General features: G+C 40.0%; 1 protein-coding gene across 1 annotated transcript in view; it reads left to right on the top strand.

Moving 5' to 3' along the window:
- Positions 1-10068: 10068 nt before the first annotated feature.
- The window catches only part of LOC112958213 (guanine nucleotide-binding protein G(q) subunit alpha), a 75778-nt gene continuing 66839 nt past the window's right edge, over positions 10069-19007 (top strand). Inside the window, exon 1 of the mRNA XM_026052013.1 lies at positions 10069-10254. Within this exon, the coding sequence (XP_025907798.1) occupies positions 10108-10254 (147 nt within the window). The 5' untranslated portion in view covers positions 10069-10107. The remainder of the gene's footprint in view (positions 10255-19007) is intronic.

Below are 19007 nucleotides of genomic sequence, written 5' to 3'. Positions count from 1 at the left end.
TTTAGAGCTAGTGTTATATTTGAAGTCTGAGAGCACATTTCTCAATTGTGCTAACAGACAGTGGAAGTTAGGGATGAAGGAAACTAAGACAGATGCCTCAGTACTGACATTTGATACGTAGCAGCCTTGCTTTTAATGTGAGTTTGGTACTGATGCTAGTAAGTTGACTCACAGAACACACAGAACACACAGAAGCACTAAGACRCACAGAATTAACACACAGAAGCAGCTATCGTGTTGTTACCTTATTAGCACAAAGGATGTGGAATGCTCTGTAGCATGAACATCAAAAAAAGGGATGGTTTCATTATCTCCTGCAGGAGCGTATATATCTTCCACAGGCTTAGCCTGAGAATAGCTACATGGAAAAGTGTTCTTAGCCCTTCATCTGTCAGAGCTGCACATGTGATCTACACTTTTCTTTTGTGGTCTGAACACATGAAAATGTTCCGTCTTTTGCATGAGTAAATACTATGTGAAAAGGTTGTAAACCAAAGTATTTATGTTTGTTATTGCATGCAAAAATAATGCTTTCTTTTCAGAAAGAAAGCCTCATAATATCTAGGATAAAGCTTAAAATAAGCGGGTATTTCTGGACACAGTGGCCAACCATTTTGAAGAAAGAAAATAGGAAAATGCTAGAGAGCATTTGCTGTTCTTGCTCTCTCCTTTAAAAGAGTGATATTTAGTAACACCAAAGATGTTGCTTGACACCATTGTACTTCTGTTACAGTGCAATATTTATTCATGTGGTTTTGTTTTTAGTAAAGATAAGTTTATGTTGTTTTCAGTATAATGAAACAATTCATTCTGAAAGCATTTAAACATTYGAAGAAACTAAACACTTTCTGTATCCTTTCAGTTCTTGGATGGAGGCCCTTTATGTGCGTGGGAGGTCAAAAGTTAATGTCAAGCACTCAAAATAGATCTCTCAGACATAAAATGTGCTAAATATTACCCCMAAACCCTTTTTTTAATGTATATTTTTATTTTTGTACTTCAGAACATGTTAACAAGTTCTTAAAGATTAGCAAGTTGTATAACATACCAGTTTATTTCTAGTATAAGCAAATATAAAACAAGTATACTTTCTAGGTATTACAATTTTTCTCTAAAATATCAGTTAGAAAATAGAGCACTGAATAATCTATTTACAATTCATGAAAACAGAATTTAAAAAGTATAAGGTTCTTTTTTGTGTATTTCTTAGTTATGCTTTTGAAGATGGTAATTATGTTTGRTATAGGAAAGCATCATGCAATACAGATTTTTTTTTTCTAGTTACAATAACTGAAATTCATTCAGTGGAGGTAACAGTCCAGTGGAGAATAATTAACCAGCCTGGGGAGGGAGGAGAAGGAGAAAAAACCCAAAACCCATATTGTTCTATATGAGACATGAAGAGGACTTTCTATGAGTTAGGGGTTTTGTTTTGTTTTTGAGTAAATACATATTATTTCGCCCATGTTAAAAATAAGGAAAATCACTCAGATTTTGAATACTAACAGTATTTGCCCTTGCTTTTGATCAAGCAAAGGAAGAGTGGTTTACACTGTCCCTGAAATGGTGTTGCCAGGAATACAAATTATTCGTAAGTAACAGAAACTGAAAGAGACTTGAAAGGAATTTGAACAATAAACTTCCTCGTAAGTAGCACGCAAAGACCTCTGAAACATAATTTTGAAGAGTAGATGTTATTATTTCATTTACAAATGTGTATAACAATAGAATATGTCATACTGTTAGGAATATGTAAATAGGGACTTTTGATAAGACATGAATAATACCTAAACTACCATTAAGCCATCCTGACGCTTTTCTTGGTAATCTTTTTTTATAAGGAGCCTCAACTCAATCATGTGGTGAGACATTTTTCCTCTGAATTGAAGAATCTTTCTTAGAGATATTAGCTGATTATTAACCAGCTTATGAACTGTTCTGTAGCATGGTTGCGTTTTTCTTCAACCTTATTTTAAACCCATGTATTAGATAAGCCTAATACTTAATGGCTCAGAATAACACCAAATATAGCAGTTAAGGACAGTTTAATGTCATTTGGCTTTGTTGATCTGAAATAGCCTCCATAGTAGCCGACAAGAGCTTCCTTTTCCCTTACGTTTTATGTAACAATCTMCCTATTTAATAATAAAGTTGATAAAGTCAGAGTGCTCTGACTTCAGCCTCATATTACAGTCCCTGAAATAAACTGAACTCAATGGGAAGTCCAGCTCCCAGAGATCCACCAGATGGGCTACGGCACCTGCACAGTTTCTAATATTTTCTCTTGGATTTATGAGCACGGTGGAAGGATGATAGGTGGAATATAAAAAGAAGTTAGGAGAGTGAACAGAAGTTGCCATCTTTATTCAGGTAGTAGATGAATTGCATTTCTCAAGGTCAATGAACTTACGAGGTTCTTAGCAATTTTGGTCGTGGTYGTCATATTATTTCCATTTCCTGTTTGTTAATGCATTACAAAAAAGCAAATGTACTGGTTTGCAGTAGCTGTGAATGATACYGGCCCCCTGTGAGGCAGTGACAGTTGGAATCATGGGCGCAGAGGAGGGTTTGTTGAGGAGCCTGGACTGTGAGGTGACCGCGCGCGACAGCGGCACTGCGCCCAGAGCGACGATGGCTCCGCTGCGCGCATGCCCAGAGTGGAGGCGCCGGCTCCACGCAGCCCAGCGGGGCTGCTTCCCGAACCGAGTGCCGGGGGAGGATCCACGCAGGAGCAAGCCGTGCCAAGGGTGCCCGGGACAGGCCCCTCATCCGCACGTGGGAAGAAGGGCCGGTGCTGCGGCCTGCGCCAGCGCTCCCTGGCCCACCGGCGCCGCTCCGTGAAGGCACAGCAYGGCACGGGGTGATGTTCAGCACTTCCCTGTCAGGTAGAGTTGTGATTGGCATAGATAAAGTCTTTCTGCAGATAAACTCAATGTGAGCATGTCTGTTTCCTCCAAACCGTCTGGAGTGGGCGGCTGAACCTGGACTGTAACAAATTGTTTCCCGTTAGGAAGTTCCTGGTGTTTCAGAAGGATCCTTTCAAAAGCGGCTGGGAGGAGGTCACGCAGGACGGGATGCTGTCCTCCTCTGAACCCGCTCACAAAGTGCTGTAAGATCCAGAGGAGTTAGTGTTCGTCTCTTGCGGCAGCCACTTTATCTCTTCGCTCATTTTCTTGCCTCTAGATTGTGCCCAGGCCATAAAATGCCAGCTTTGTGATTGTGAAAATTATCTGATCCTAGCTTGAAAAGGACAAGGAGGGCTTCCAGCTTTGTTGGCGTGTGTGGTGGTTCTTTCTTTCTGTCTTTCTTTCAGAAGTGAAGGTGTGGGAGAGGAAGGYGCCACGTCGAGCGGAGTCGTGCTGGGCTGCGTCGCGGCACGAGGCCGCGTGCGAGGAACCRACCGCGTCCCCTCTTAAGGGGCCTGGGAGTCCTGTTTCAGTGGGAAGCATGAATTAATACTCGTTTAAGGAGCTGCACAACACCCACGGAATTTTCAATTTTAAATCTATCTTTATGACTGTTGTCAACGCAGTGTCCTGCTTAGACTTCCTGGCAGGAATTATCTGGAATGCCTTGATTTTGTYGCGGTTACAGGGAGGCTGTGTGTTAGTTTTATTTCCTCAAGTTTAGTGGCTGCGCTAGAATGCCAAGCAAAGTTTATTATCTGCTCAAGCATAGGCAGATTAAATTTGTAAGAGGATTACTCTGCTTTGGAAAGCGTTCAGACTGTCTCCATAATGGGAGTTATTTCTCTTTCCTTTCCTTTTTATTTATTTATTTTTAAAATGAGAGAATTCAGCAGTTTGATGTATATTCAGATAGCAATGAATTTGAGAGGGGGAAAAAAAAAAGAAGCTAATTTGTAGGTATATGTTTTACTCTGGTTTTATAATCCTGTCCTGGAAGAGAAAATGTATCTTTTTAATGGATAAATCTTGTTTAGTTTTGCATAAATATTTAAAGAACATTCAAGACTATTCTTGAAACAATTCTATATAGATTGATGTTTATGTTTCACACTACTTTTTTCATGTATTCTTAATATTCTGAGCCATATTCATGAAATTCTATCAGTTCTTGCTTTGGAAGGAATCTTTATTTATCTAGTCAGGCTCTCCTCTCTTCTTTCTCTTCTCCTTTCTCTCTGTCTTTTCTCCTTCTCTCTTTACCCTCCTTTCTCTCTCTCTTTTTCTTTTCCCTTTTTTTTGTTTTGTTACACAAGTCATTCATGAAGTTATATTTAATTTTCTTACAGGGAATAGTGATAGTCAACTACATGTTTGTAATTATTAAAATGTTACAAAGGAAGTATTTGATGAATAGCAAAATAGTAAAGTCAGAACATGCAAATGTGTATTATGAATAAAATAATTCAAAAAATGAGTATGCAGTAATTTTAATTTAAAGAGATTGTGTCAGAGATGCAAGGCCTGTGATGTGGGTACAGGAATGGAAGGGGAGACCCCTTCGCTTCTCCCTGCCTTGTTTTGTCACTTTGCTTGTAGCCTGTCATGCTTCCTCGTTTCAAAGCAGTCTCCATTAGTGCAACTGAAATAAATTTTTTTGTAGCATCACCTGGCTCTTGTGAGGTATAATCAATTAATGTAATTTAAGAACTTTGGTGGTCTCCAATGGAAAATAGTGCAGAACTGCAGTTAGTTTGATGGATAATGTAAATATGCTTAATGCACTTGTTTTCAAGGCTGGTTGTATTTTCTCCCAGAAATTTCGGTCTTTTCTGCATGGTTTCTTATCTCAAAGGATGAGGAAGATGAACACAGTCATTCCTGTGTGTCTGTTCCTACTGCATCTGTGTGGGTCGGCATGGGCAGGAGTGTGCAGGCGCAAGCGGAGCCGCCTGCTCCTTGCTCCTTAGCACTCTGCTCACTGCCTCTTCTCCTCACTTTCCTGTCCATGGCAGAGGAGCTTCTCTCATCTTCATCCCTAGTGAGTTTTGTTGCAGACTTGCTCAGTCTAAGGCCTAGTGCCATAAACGTCCTTGAAATGGAGCCCAGGAGAGCGCTGCTGGTGGTAGGACAGGCCAGCTCTTCTGCCCGAGCTCCCGGGATGATCCCGTGCATTTCATAGCATGTCCTGCCTGTCTTGGCACCTAGGACGTCAGGCCGGGCCAGTTGAAATTCCGCACTGTTTCTATGTTCTCATATGGGACATACTCAGTTTCAGCAGAAATATGATCCTTTTGCCTTTTTCCACTGGAACAGCAACAAAAGTCACAGTTTAGCTTTCCTTAGCTGTGTTAGCAGTAGCAGAGAGGACATAAAACTCTCTTCCAAGTGAAATACAACTTTATAGTCAAAATCAAATGTTTTTCTTCTCATGCGCCACCTCCCTATTACTGCTTTAGCTCTTCTCATAGAAACTAATTGCTTCTTTATACCTGATGAGTTTATTATTTCAGATTTTTTTTTTTTGCTTTATTTAATGTTTTTTTCAGTGTTGTTTGCCAGGCAGTTAAAAACACGCACTTAGTTTCACCTCTGCATAAAATATCCGGTGAAACAGTGGTGGTGCAGTAACACTGCAAGCAGAAAAACATTCAGCACAGATACATATGTCATGCTAGAAATGTCCGTTCTGTACAGGATGGTGGCTGCTCTGTTATATCCACTCAGAGAAATAAGCTCACCTTCCAAGTGCCTCTGCCGTGTGTAGTTGCAGGATGCAAAGCTAAAGCCAGGCTTCTCTGAACGAGTCCATTGGTAGCTGAACAAATCTTAGTAAATTTATGTGCATGGTTGTTATTAAGATTGCAGTGTTTGATTTTGACAGCTTTCTCCTTTGCTCTTTGTTTTTCTATTAAGGGTGTTCTTTTCATCTCTTTCTCTTTAGAATTATCTAATTTAGAGAAAAAAATGCAACCAATAAAATACAATTTTGTTTTTATTGTCCTTTTATTGGTCAAATTTAAGGGGGAAAAAATGGAGAGCAAGGTGTAGTTTAGGATCATTTGTTCTCTTAACAGATGTCAGTGTGAATTATGCTTCAAGAAAGACATTTTTTAATTGAAAACTTCTCATTTTATCACATGCTCTTCAGAATTGTGTGAATTACAGTGCAGATAAATGGGAGAGCAATTGCAAGTATGCATTGTGCAGCAGTATGTGATAAAAAAGAAGGCCCTGGATCTGGAAACACTTTCACATAGTTCTCCCAAATTTTTCTTGGCAGCCACTACTTGAATTTTGAAGCTGCTCTGCCACGAGCTGCTTTGATACTTGCTCAAAGTGAACCACGTTTTGAGGTTTACAGTGAGTTTCATGGAACGAAACACGTTGTCTTTCCATTTTGTAGTTTCCTTTTTGCAAGATGTGTATACCAGGAAAAGTAGCCGTAATGAATTAGATGGTGCGTGGTCTTTGTGTGCGGTGTCTTTACTGCGTCCTCTGTGGAACCTGACCGCCCTCCTGGCTGTGCTCTTGGAGATGATCCTGCCGGGACGCTGGGAGATCTCGGGCTGTAAAGTCCTTGTCGGCGCGGTAGTGTTGGTCAGTGTTGCTGCTGGAAGGAGAGAGCTCCTGGCAGGAGTTCGTAAGGTGGGAAGCTGTGAACTCCTTCTAGATTGACACTCTTCCAGCTTGAAAAGCCTTTATGATCTGCCGGAATGGGAGCATGTCCCTGTTGGAGAGAACTAAACCCTTTGCTGAAGACAGTTAGTTGAAATATTTGGCATCTTTCTTTACCTGGATTGGAACGTACCAGGTGTGAGGTGACTGTCCAGCCTGAGTGCTGAGCCGGTGGCCTCTTGTGTCCCGCTCCCACCCTGGCTGCGTCGGGGCCGCGTTCCTGGCTGGCAGCTGCTGCCTCTGCGGGACAGGGGCAGCACCCGGGGTGGCTGTTCCGGAGCACTGAGGGACAGGGTGGGTTTGGGTTTTGGAAACCAAAACCTCAGGTGCATTGCGTGGCCTCCAGGCTCTCCTGGCAGATGGCAGCTTGGGGTGCTGCCCGTGCTATTATGACCATGAGGCAGCAGTGTGCCCTGGTGGCCAAGAAGGCCAATGGGATCCTGGGGTGCATTAAGAAGAGCGTCTCCAGCAGGTTGAGGGAGGTGATCATCCCCCTCTACACAGCCCTGGTGAGGCCCCATCTGGAGACTGTGTCCAGTTCTGGGCTCCCCAGTACCAGAGGGATGTGGAGCTGCTGGAGAGAGTCCAGCGCAGGGCTACCAGGATGATCAGGGGCCTGGAACATCTGCCCTATGAGCAAAGGCTGAGGGAGCTGGGCCTGTTCAGCCTGGAGAAGAGAAGGCTGAGGGGGGACCTGATCAATTTGTATAAACACCTCAAGGGAGGCAGTGAGGAGGAGGGGGCGGCCTCTTTCAGTGGCGGACAGCGATAGGACTAGAGGAAACGGCCACAAGCTGAGGCACCAAAAGTTCCACAGGAACTTAAGGAAACACTTCTTGAAGGTGAGGGTGACAGAGCCCTGGCACAGGCTGCCCAGAGAGGTTGTGGAGTCTCCTTCTTTGGAGATCTTTAAAACCYGCTTGGACGCAGCCCTGTGCCMCGTGCTCTGGGTGACCCTGCGTGAGCAGGGGGGTTGGACTGGATGACCTCTGAGGCCCCTTCCAACCTTAAGAATTGTATGATTCTATGATCCTGGGACCCTKCCTGGGTGCAGCGTGAGCAGAGATGCTGCTGGTGGAATCCTGCAGTGGGAGCACTGGCCGCGTGCCGCTGCGGGCCTGGCGCTTTGCCCTGCTCCTCAGCCTCATCTGGACGTGTCCTGGCACTGTGGTGCTGCAAGGCACCCGCGTTCGTGCACGAGCCTGCATAAAAACCTGCAGGCAGGAGGGGTGTKCAGCCACCTGGCAGTTTTCTTCCCGTCACCAAGCAGAACAGACCTATTCCAGAATCCTGTTTAGGTTATTGCCAGTGCTGTAACTGTTTACTGTGGTGATAAGAAAGCCTTTGGGCCTATGTTGCTGAGTTGTGTTTCTTAACTTGCTCTGTAAGGAGCAAGTCAGTCAAGGTCTTGATCTCCTCATAATGCCAGTCGTGCGCCTTAAAAAGGCTTGGGGTGTATGCACAGATGTATATGACACGTAAACTACCTGCAGGTTTCACCCAGTGCTGGAAGAGCAGTAGTAGTTCTAAACCTCGACCTACAGTAGGGGTAATCCTGCACTGAGCAGCTTTGGTAACACAACCTTAGTAACTCATTGTGCTTAACTCTTCCGAGTTGTTTTGTAGTTAATGACTTTTTTTTCTTTTTTTTTTTTCTTTTTTTAATCACCTTATTTTGGGGGAAAGTATCTGAATACGCTTACTAGGATATATAAGTAATTTGGGATATTACCATTTGTAATTTTCACATAAATTGAAATTTTGACAGAAGGACTTGACTTAGTGGATAAAAAATAATCTAAAGGGGGACTTTCTTCCCTTTGATCTTAACGATTTAAATGAAACTAGTAATATGAAGTTTTAAAAGTTCTTACATATTGTGCTGAAATGAAGATTTTCACTTCCTGTTTTTGTGTGTGTGTGTGCAATACCTTAAATATTACCGTATCTGCCTTTTTCTTTTATCCTCTTTCAAGTATTTTCTGTCCTTGGACATTTTGCATGACTTCACTTTTCCTCAGGATTAACTTTGCCCCTCTGCGCATAACACTACGTGCAGTTAAGGAGAGCTCCTCACTGATGGTGCAGTTGAACCAGAAGGTTAATCAGTGGGAAGAAGCAGCTTCATTCAGCACTGGGAAATCATCTTGTTTGCAAGTTTTAGTACACTCTTCGATCCCCAAATATAACTGGTTGTTCTCTGGCTGACAAAGTCCCCAGTTAAAGAACTGAAAAGCTGACTACGATATAGATTCCTTATGTGTTAGAATCTGCTTTGCCTTTTTATTTTGTTTGCTCATATATGGTAACTTCTACAGAGCTACTTTCAAAGTACAAGTTATCTGAACTACTATCTTTTCTAATGTAACAAATSGCCTTATCAGCATTCTTTTCTTTCCACTTGTCTGACTGATTACTATTTAAACTTGCAGTACAGAATTGAAAGTATTAAAACCTTCGTTTTTTTAAAGTACAGAACTTTAAATGGAAAGCGTGTGAGCTTTCCATTTCATGCTAAGTTTGCTTTTTGTGACTTTGAAGGAATCTGGGTTTCTTCTTGGAAAAGCATTATGTTGACCGAAAATGGAAGTTACTTTGCATTCTAATGATGTTTAGTGCAGATGATTTTTTTAGGCATTAGTTAGAGCATTAGAGTTTAGACCAGTCCTTCACATTGCAGAGGGTGAACTTGTTGAGTTGGGCTAAGGAAAAATGCCCTATCTTCCAGGGCAAAAGGAAAGTGCTGTGTCCTTCATGATATATCCTGCATGAAATTCCAACAGGCAGGTCTTCATTTCAAATCGACTCCTTAAATCAACTCAGGAAGTTCACTGAAAACAAGTTATCATTGGTACTTGTCTGAAGCAACTAGATAGAAAGATTTTTCAAGGAAGGAATGGCTGCCCATTAACAAATATGACCCGTATCTTGATTATAGCTGATTTGTTCTGTTTCAGAGGTTAAAGTTTGCAGATCTGTAATGGCCATACTGTTTTCCCTCTTCCCTTTCTARAATCAAACTTATATAAGGATTTTATATTGCTTCTTTCTGTAATGTCCTTAACACTGGCCAACTAAGATAATATGTATAAGTTTCTGAATTYTTGTGATAATAATTCACCACAGTTAGATGTTGCTAAGAATTTTATCTTCAGGAACAGAAATGTTGTCTTACAGCTTTCAGTGYGCAATATTCTGGTTTGTGGGTTTTGTTTTGTTTTGTTTTAGTTATTAGTTTAATTATTTTCTCATTGCTGTACTTTTACTATTCCTATTTTGTTCTCCAAATGCAAGTTGTAATTCGGTGTTGGTTTGGTTGTTACTGTGCGTTACTGCTGTTTTGACACAGAGCTGGTCTTGCAGTTACTGTGCAAACAGTGAGGGCACTTGACACTGTTCTGTCCTGCTCTGAACAAGCTGTCTGCTGTGTGCAGGAAAGCAGTTTGTCCAGTGACTGAAGTGTGTCCTTCTCACTTCTCTTGCAGGAACGGGAGAGAGTGGCAAAAGCACGTTCATCAAGCAGATGAGAATCATTCATGGATCAGGTTACTCTGATGAAGACAAAAGGGGCTTTACGAAACTGGTGTACCAGAATATATTTACAGCAATGCAGGCCATGATCAGAGCCATGGATACCCTCAAAATCCCATACAAGTATGAGCACAATAAGGTGAGATTTTTGCAAGTTTCTGTAATTGAAGCTCTTCTTTTTTTTTTTCTTTTTATTTTATTTATTTCTATTTTTTATCTTTAGGAAGCGTATGGAGGATCTCTAAAAACTATGCATGGCATATGACTTGCACTCTATTTAAAGTTTAGAGGAAAACAGCTTTTTCCACTTCTCTGCCCTTGGCKCAGCCCTGACCAAACAGAGGAGATGAGATAACTCCTCCAATGTGTCTGTGGGATTTGTCATGGGGAGAAGGCTAAGGGCAGGCTGGTGTTTGCCTGTGGCTTTAGTCATCTCTTTCCTTTTCCTCCCAGCCCATGCATGACCAGAGCACAGTTGAACCATTCTTGTACTTTCCAGTGCTGCTTAGCGTTTGCCATTAATACTGCTTGGGAAAAAAGTTCTAATTAATTGAAAAATAGTTGGGGATGTCTGTCATGTGTGAGCCTTAAGACAAGAAAGATCACTTTACACTGATGGCTTCGCTGAAATTTAGAAGGAGGAAAACACATTTAAAGCATTTTTAAGATTTATCTTTGACAAATCCAGTTTCTTCCCTTGTTTTACATTAGCCTGTTTAAAGAAAGATAAAACATTTAAAGCATTCCTTGTAGGACAGTGAAATGCTTAATATTTAGTTGAATAGAAGGGAGACTTATTGCATGGGAAGGCACAGAATTACATGGCTACATCTCCCACTATTTGCCGTGGGAGCAGTGTATCTTTTTGATAACAGTGTTGATTTTTAGTGTTGACAAATTATCAGTAACTGTGACTGACAGGTTAAATTCTCTCATAAGTGAAAGGTTCACCTTGCTTTGAAACCTGTAAAAGGGCACATAGTTATTTTTGGATGAAAAAATATACATAAGAGGTTCAAATAAATTAGTATTAGGATAGAAGTCTATTGTGTTTAAATATCTCAAATTTAAAGATGAAAATTGAACTGCAGTACATGTTTTAAGGCATGTTATTTAGAAGCAGGAAGGATGAAGCTTACTACCAGGTTAAAAAACACTTTTTTTCTCCATTCAGGTCAACCAGTGTCACTGCAGCTGTTCATTACTTTGTCAATGACATAATGGTGTAGTAACCAAAAAATACTGCATGAGCCTGGTCTTTCAGTGGCAAGTTAGGCAGATCCTGCTGTAAAAATCCATATAATTAGCCTTCTTTAATGTGGGCATGTTCTCAGTTTTTCTATGTTTGTTTTTTGTTTTTAAGGCCATTTAAAGATTTGGAAAAACTTGTCTTAAATAGTAAATGAGAGAATGTTGAAATGAACTTCCTTGAATGACTGAGTGCTGGAGCTATCAGGTTTCCTTTTGCCTCACAGAAACTAAAAATCAAAATATGAATTTTTTTAMTTTAAAAAATTTATGTATGTGTATTTCAGCTTGCTAGCTCCATGTTTTTGCTGTACATAGACACTCGATTTCTTGACATATCTGAGAAGTTGWTTGATTATGTGATTGACACATTTTTCTTCAGAATTGATATAGACTGCTGTTTTGCTGTAGTATTTAGGAATCTGAATTATAACTCAGGATTTTTTTTTCTATAATTTTGTACTACAGTGTACATAATCTATGGTTCCTGTTCAGTTTTTCTATTGAATTTATATGGAATATTTTTGTGTGATTTATAYAGAATGTTCTTTTCATAGGGGAAGCCAGTTACTGAGATGTGGCATAGCTGTATATTCATAGGCCTTTCCATTTCACTTTATGCAAGAATACTTTCCTGAAACTGAGTTTGTGTTTGCACTCTGCTATTTCACAAGCATTCTTGCCAATTTTAATAGGCCCACATGTGGAATAAAGTACAACTCCCCAAATAATAGGTTCTAGACACAGTTTCTTTAAAAATTCTGTCTGGAAGTAGAGTGGAAAACAGATTTGCTGTTCAGTCATGCCAGACTGCTGAGGACTACTTTTATGCTTTGTAGACACAGTCATTTTAAAGCAATGAATTTTTTTTTTTTTTTTTTTTAAGTCTGTTGAAAACAAACTCATTAGTCTCTCAGCCTAGAAAACACAGGAAGGGCATTTCCTATTAATTTGAATCTCCTATCAGGAAATCCTATCTCTGGAGAGAATATCTCAAAGTTTGAGTAACAGTGTATTTATAGCACACTATTTGTTTTCCACAATAGTTTGGAAAACTACAGTTTCAAGATGTATTGATATTGATGTGACTGCTCCTAAAAATGATGGTTAAGTGTCACTTTTCCCTGCCTCCCAAGTCTTCAGGTTCAGGGCTAGGTTTTGGGGTTGTTTTATTATCTTACTGTAGTGGTTTTTTAACTTTAGTAAAGAATCATTAAAACTGGGTTGTTTTTTATTTTCTGAGTGCATCTAGAATTTTAAATATCGTCTTGTCAAAAAGTGGCATTAAAATTTAGTGTCTCCATGACGGTAGAGCATTGTATCAGGCAAGACACTCCTGTTAAGCTGCAGGATATGAGCTCTGCTGAGGCCTRAGATAACGGGTCAGCATCCCTGCTCTGAGGAATTCGTCTGTCATAGGAAATGGTGGCTCATGGTTTGGGGTTCAGTTTCCTTTTGGTTAAATGTTGTTGTGTTTTGTTACTTATTTTTAACTAGAAGTTGTGAAGTCTTGATGTGGTCCTTGGGTTTTGGAGTGAGAAACATTTTATCAAAGGCAGAAAAGCCTGAGTTGCATATGGAAATGTGAACAAGCAATTACTAAAATTACAAGTGTTTGCAAAATTTTTGTGGGTATATGCAAGAAAGAGCAAGCATAGACACTTATACTCACGTTTAAAAGTTCTAAAACACAGATTTATTTTTATTTTTTTTACTTTTTTTTAGAGTAGATTGGAAGCCACTGTTTCAAATTTTCATTGTGAAAATCCCAATTTCTCCTTTTTTTTTTTTTTTTACATGCCCAATGTTACTGAAGATAGAGAATATACCTGGATGGCCTTTTGTTTTTCTCTCCTATTTTTACAACAGTTCTGTGAAATAAATCTGCTACTATCCTGGACAGCTACCATCACAGTTACTGTTCCCTCTCAGTGCAGTTTCCAGAACAGGTTGTCTCCTTCCACCAAGAAACTACCAGGAAAGTGTCAATTAGCAATAATTAACAGGCAGGAAATCTTCCTTGAATCCCATACCCGTAATTTCCTCTGAGCCTTCTTAAATGTTCATAGCAAGATACCTAATGCAATGCACAGTAACAGAACAGATTGGAATATTAAAGAGGCTAAAGACTTAAAAGCCAGTCTTGCTGTGGATCAAGAAGTTTGCTGAAAGCTTCATAGAGGGGTTCTGCAGTAGGAGGCATTTCCATATTTACATCGGTTTYCTATTGGGTATGTTTCTAAGTAGATGTAAGTGGGAAATGTTTTTGAAGTCTACAGTCTTGCATTATTTTTGAGACTGAGTTTGCCTTGTTGATAGCTTGCTGCTTCTTAGTCTGCTGTAACCTGCAAATAAAAATAGGGAYAGATAATAAGACATCATCAGCACAACAGATCTGACATCATAAAGATATCAGATGACACAAATTCGTAAGTAAACAAASAGAGTCTTCAATTTCTTAGACCTCCTTTCTGAAATTTCTTACCAAATAAATGCATGTCAGGAAAAAAGGGYCTAGCTCATATACGTTGCTTGGTCTTCAGAAAGCTTGAAGGACTGGGTCCTGGGCAGCCTCATGCAAACAACATGAGTGTTTCTGACTTTCAGCTGATGCAGAACACGTGGGATTTCTGGAATGATATTCTTGAGAATTTGAAACAAAATGCTGAAGAACAGCTATTGGTTTGGAACACTSGTAATAAAGTGATTCTTCAAGCAGGTGGAGAAACCCACATTGTGCCATATGCACACACAGTGATTCTCCAATGTGTCAAACCTGAAGCACAGAGTTTAAAACTAGGTTGCTGGAAAAAGGCTTTATACTAATAACAATAGTCAGCATTCAGCATACCCTTGTACTCTCAGATGTCCTCCTCCTCCAGGCACACAAGAATAAAGAAAAACTGTTCAATAAATGGAAGCCGTGCAGGCAGCTAAATAATTGCTTCTAATACTGTGGAGCTCCAGATGCAGCTTTCTGGCAAGAAATAGATTGATTGCTTAAAAAACAGCCAGCGTGGAAGAGAGTAGAGTAAGATTTAAAGTAGCAAACAACATGACTGAAGTTGCTTTACCCAAATCTTTTTCTTGTTTTCTTTTTTTCCTTCAGGAGCCTTGATATAAGGTAAATACCAGCTTTGGGAGCTGTGGGGGGGTTGCTTGATTGGTTGGTTTGGGGTTTTTTTTGTTTTGTTTCTTCTCATTTTTTKTTGTTGTTGTTTTTGTTTTTCATGAACAATTTCTTCCTCGGTGCTTCATAGACAGTGTTGGTAAAGACTTGCACAGCCCTGTACAGATCTCCTCCCTCACCAGCTGTTTTTCTCCTGTTTTCAGCAGTATTTCCCTTTCTGTCCCTTAAGTGCTCTCTCATCCGGGTTCCCTCTGGCCTTATATCCCTGTGGCCTGCTGCAGGGTCCACGTGCTTAATTTGCTGCCGCCTGTTTTCTTTTTTCTCCTTGTCTGAGTGAAGTTTTGGAAGTCAAGTTTTGTGTTTTATCTGCACAGGGACCTTGTGTCCRTTATGGTATCTCCACTTGTTTGTTTGCCCCCTGGTTGGAGCAGGGGCCTCCTGCTTTGAACTGTGTTGCTGCAATGAATGTAGGAATTACTGGCTCCTCTGTATTCCAGAGGAGCGAGTGTTACTCGCTCGAGTATTTCGTGGTGATCTCAACAGAAGTGAGTTTTGGCTTTTTTTTCCAAAGCTAGGAAAAATGATTATGTATCAGTGGTAGAGACTAGCAGGCAAGGGCAAGCCCTCCTGTTCAAGCAGTTAAGTGCATGCTTACGCTTATATGTGTGCTTAATGTAAACTATTTTGGCAAATATGACAGCTACTGGATATTGCAGATACACATTTGAAAACTCATTGTTATTTTCTTTTTGCAGTTAAATAAAATTCCTGCCTTTAGCCTATTATATTTTAAGAGAAGCTYTTTGTTCTTTTGAATACAACCTTTTAAGTGATTAAGTGGCCTTTGCTTACAGCRAGTGTATGAATATACAAAAGCGCATGCCTGGGGTGTAATGTCCATGTCCCATCTTTCCAGTTCCACTATTTCACTGCCTCTGCTGGTGTGGTAGTTGGGTGTTGGCAAAACCTACTTAAAGATTCCTRTTTTATGATCATTCGTGCAGAGGCTGAAGGATAACAAGTATGGGAAAGCAGACTTCTGGCACTGTTCTTCTGCTGTAACTGTTGTAGTTTACTTAACATAGTGATTGCTGAATAGTTTCCTTGGAGAATACATTTTGTTGTCCAGAATGAAACATCCATGTGAATATAGATGGTCTCTGAAAAGAAGAATCTGAATAGCTCTCAAGGCAACATTGGTCTGTAATAGGTGCTTGGTGTTGATTTTAAGGCAATGAATGAACTTTTGTGCTGTTGAAATGAAGCGAAATGAAGTGAAATGAATATCTTGCTTTATTAATAAGGGAGTTTTATATAAAATAATGATACATATGTATATAAAACATACAAAATATACATATAATGACATAAAATATATAGCTGCATATATTTATGAAATAAGGGTGAAATATTTATCAGTAATATATTCCTAATTATTTCATTCATTATTAGTAGAGATGTGTTTAGATTATCTAGTAATTACTTTTGAAATAATAATATTTCCTATGATTACCTGTGAAACTCTAAAAAAATCCAATTSTGTTCCATTTATCCTGTGTGGAATTACTAAAAACTCTTTTAAGATCTCATTGTTCTTTTCTGCATTCTCTTAATAGTTCATGTCTACAAACTAGCAAGATTTGCCAAAAATAAGATTTACTRCAGTGTATTAGTATTAAGCAATCTTCAGCTAAAATGGATTTTTTTCTGAAGATTTTGTCAGTCTCTTTTTCTGTTTGCACTTCCTATGTGGTAAAAGTCTGAGAAGCAAGAATATATCCTTCTCTTCAGCTTTGGTGTAGAAAATAGGCTAATGTTAAGGAGAAAAGTTGTAAAGAAAAGACATATTTACACACTCTTATGTGTGTGTATACRTATATATATATTTACAATAGATACTATATATATTTATATGTCTTTTTAAGTGAGTTTTTTTKGKTTTTTTTTTTTTGTATTTATAACAAGATAATGTTATAAAGTTTTCACAGTTATTTTTGTTCTGTACTTTCTTGAAAGTTGTTTAGCCCTGTTTTATCCCAGATAGAAGTTTGTGCAAAGTCTGCACATTGTGGTTGATAATAAGTTGACATTTGGAAGTTCAAAGCCTCAAGTCCAATCGCTGGCCTGCCTGGTTTTGGAATGTGATCCCTTGTGCTTCCACTCTTAGATTTTGCTTTCATTTTATTGTAACTTTAATAGCAACATAAAGATGAGGCATGAGATAAAGGTTCGGTGTTTGAGTTCTCTTAAATGAGATTGGCAAAGGAGAATCCAAGCATGACATGGTTGGTGTTCTGCTGGAATTTCCATTTGGCAACCTTCTTTCCGGAATCAAAACGCCAGACTGTTTCACATACTTCAACTTCAGGGGAAAAGAAAGGTACATATCAAACTCTCTTGACTGGTTTCTGTAGGTTTGGTGGTGGTGGAACTAAGATAACTGGGTAAGTAGGAAAATCATTTGTTAAGAGCAGGTCACTTCTGTGAACAGTCTCTTATCAGTCTTGCATCAGCAGAGATTTAGTGCCAGGTTGAAAGGGTGGCAGCATCAGAGGATGGAGTTTGATCCCCGCCATGTACGTGGTTGAGTGTCACGTAACTCTTGGTTTCCTTAGTTGCCGTCATCTGTCAGAGTTCATGGGGTGCACGGTGTGGCCTGCTCAAGAATGTCTTGGAAAAGCTGTTACAATTAGGGCCTTTTCATGCTAATTAAGGYATTTTCAGGTTCATGACCTCTTTTTAAGGCAGGATTAAAATTTGCAAGGCCAATTCATAGGTACAGTATAATAATAAATTGCACATACATGTTCTGCTAGTTTGGAGTGTTTCTAGAAAWTTTTCAGAACATGAATTACGTGCCAAACAGCTGCTTTTAAGAAGTTCTTGTGTTTTTAGGTACTTTCTTGCTTGTTTTCAAACGCAGCCCCTGGTTGGAATACGTATGGTGTCTGCCTTGTTGGTGTGAGCCAGGTCAGTAAGTGTTCTCGGTGCACAGAGTCTCTTTGCCTTTTGCTTCTGACCCTTGTCCAGCTGTTTCTTTGGACGAGCATCAAAAGGCCTTGGGGGAACCTGCCTGGGCCTTGGTGCACCATGTGTGTGGGGTGGAGAAAGAGCGGGGATGTCCTGGTGCTGGAAACAGGGACACGGCGGCTGCCTGACTCGGCCCTTCTGGGCTCTGTGCACCCCTTGCACTGCCTCGCAGCCCTTGCCATGGGGAGATTTCTGTTCACCCAAATAGGCCAAAATACAAGGATAAAAATTAGTTTATAACAGAGCAGGATCTGGGCTTTGTGCATGTGCTGGTGTTTGGGTCCTGTTCCTCGATCGTGGTTACTCTGGAGCACTGGGTTCTTCGCTGTTACTCTTCTCAGCTCGGTGCTTGACACTGCGCGGGAAACACAGTCACACCAACTACTCAAGACTCCTTCAAGGATGCTTTAAAACAAGAATCTGCTGAGTACTGAACACACATTTAACAGCTGTGACACGTGCAGGATGCACGGGGTGATTCGGACTGTGCCGCAAGTCGCGGTGTGTAGGAACAGGACTCGTGCCCCGTCCGAGTGTGCTGACTTAGCAGCGCTTTTCTGCAGGGTGCTGCACAACCTATGGTGTAGATGCAGAGGTAATACCAGCTGTTAATCTGTGTTCTCAGGAAATAAAAAGAATATTTAATTTGGAAGAGTCTTTTTTTACTGTCATCAGTTTTTATTAAGGGCAGGTATCATGATGATCTGCCATGAAACATTCTGTGTCTAAACCAAAACATGTTGTGTTCACTTATCATTTGATAATATAACTGAGGTGAGAATAATCCACTGTACCAGCCTTTGAGAGACAGTTAAACTTACTTATTAAAGGCCCATGTCACAACCAAATAGGACAACAGTTACGTAATTTTAAGCTTCTGAAGCATATGTTTTTTTTAATGTCATACACGAAACCATGTAATCAGATAAAATTGTATGTTTGTGCATGCATGTGTGCTGGSATAGATTTTTTTCTTTTTTCTTTTGAAAAACTTTTTGTATACATTTTTGTATGTTTCCTTTGAAGCCCCTGTGCATTTCTTTAAAGCTGGTTTCATTCAAATTCTGGATTGGAAAATGCCTTCGGAAAGCAAAACTCTTTTGCAGTAATGCCTCAGTACTTCTTTTTGCCATAAAATTGGACGCTTCTGGGCTTCCTTTGTTCCTTTCCCTCCTTTCTTTTCTCTGCCCCTCTGGAACTTATATTTTGTAGAGCTTTTAATTTAGATGTGCAGAAACAATTTGAGGAAGACAACTTGAACATTGACTCTGCCCTTAAGAAGGGGCTCGTTTGTTTTTCTAACCACCTGCCCCTTCATAATAATCTTGTAAAGCAGCTCTTCTGCAGCTGAGAGGAGTTAGCTGGTTCTGTTGTGATAAGGTCGGTGTGATCGGAACTGGACTAAGACACTGCTAAAATATAATAAAAGAGCATTTGATAGAGTTTGTACAGAGTTTAAAATGATGCTTTACGGAAGAAAAAGT

The sequence above is a fragment of the Nothoprocta perdicaria genome, unplaced genomic scaffold (assembly GCF_003342845.1).
Source record: "Nothoprocta perdicaria isolate Ctin4 unplaced genomic scaffold, notPer1 scaffold_82, whole genome shotgun sequence".
Taxonomy (NCBI): domain Eukaryota; kingdom Metazoa; phylum Chordata; class Aves; order Tinamiformes; family Tinamidae; genus Nothoprocta; species Nothoprocta perdicaria.
The sequence above is the reverse complement of the archived record's forward strand: the minus strand, read 5'-3'. Positions and strand labels throughout refer to the sequence as shown.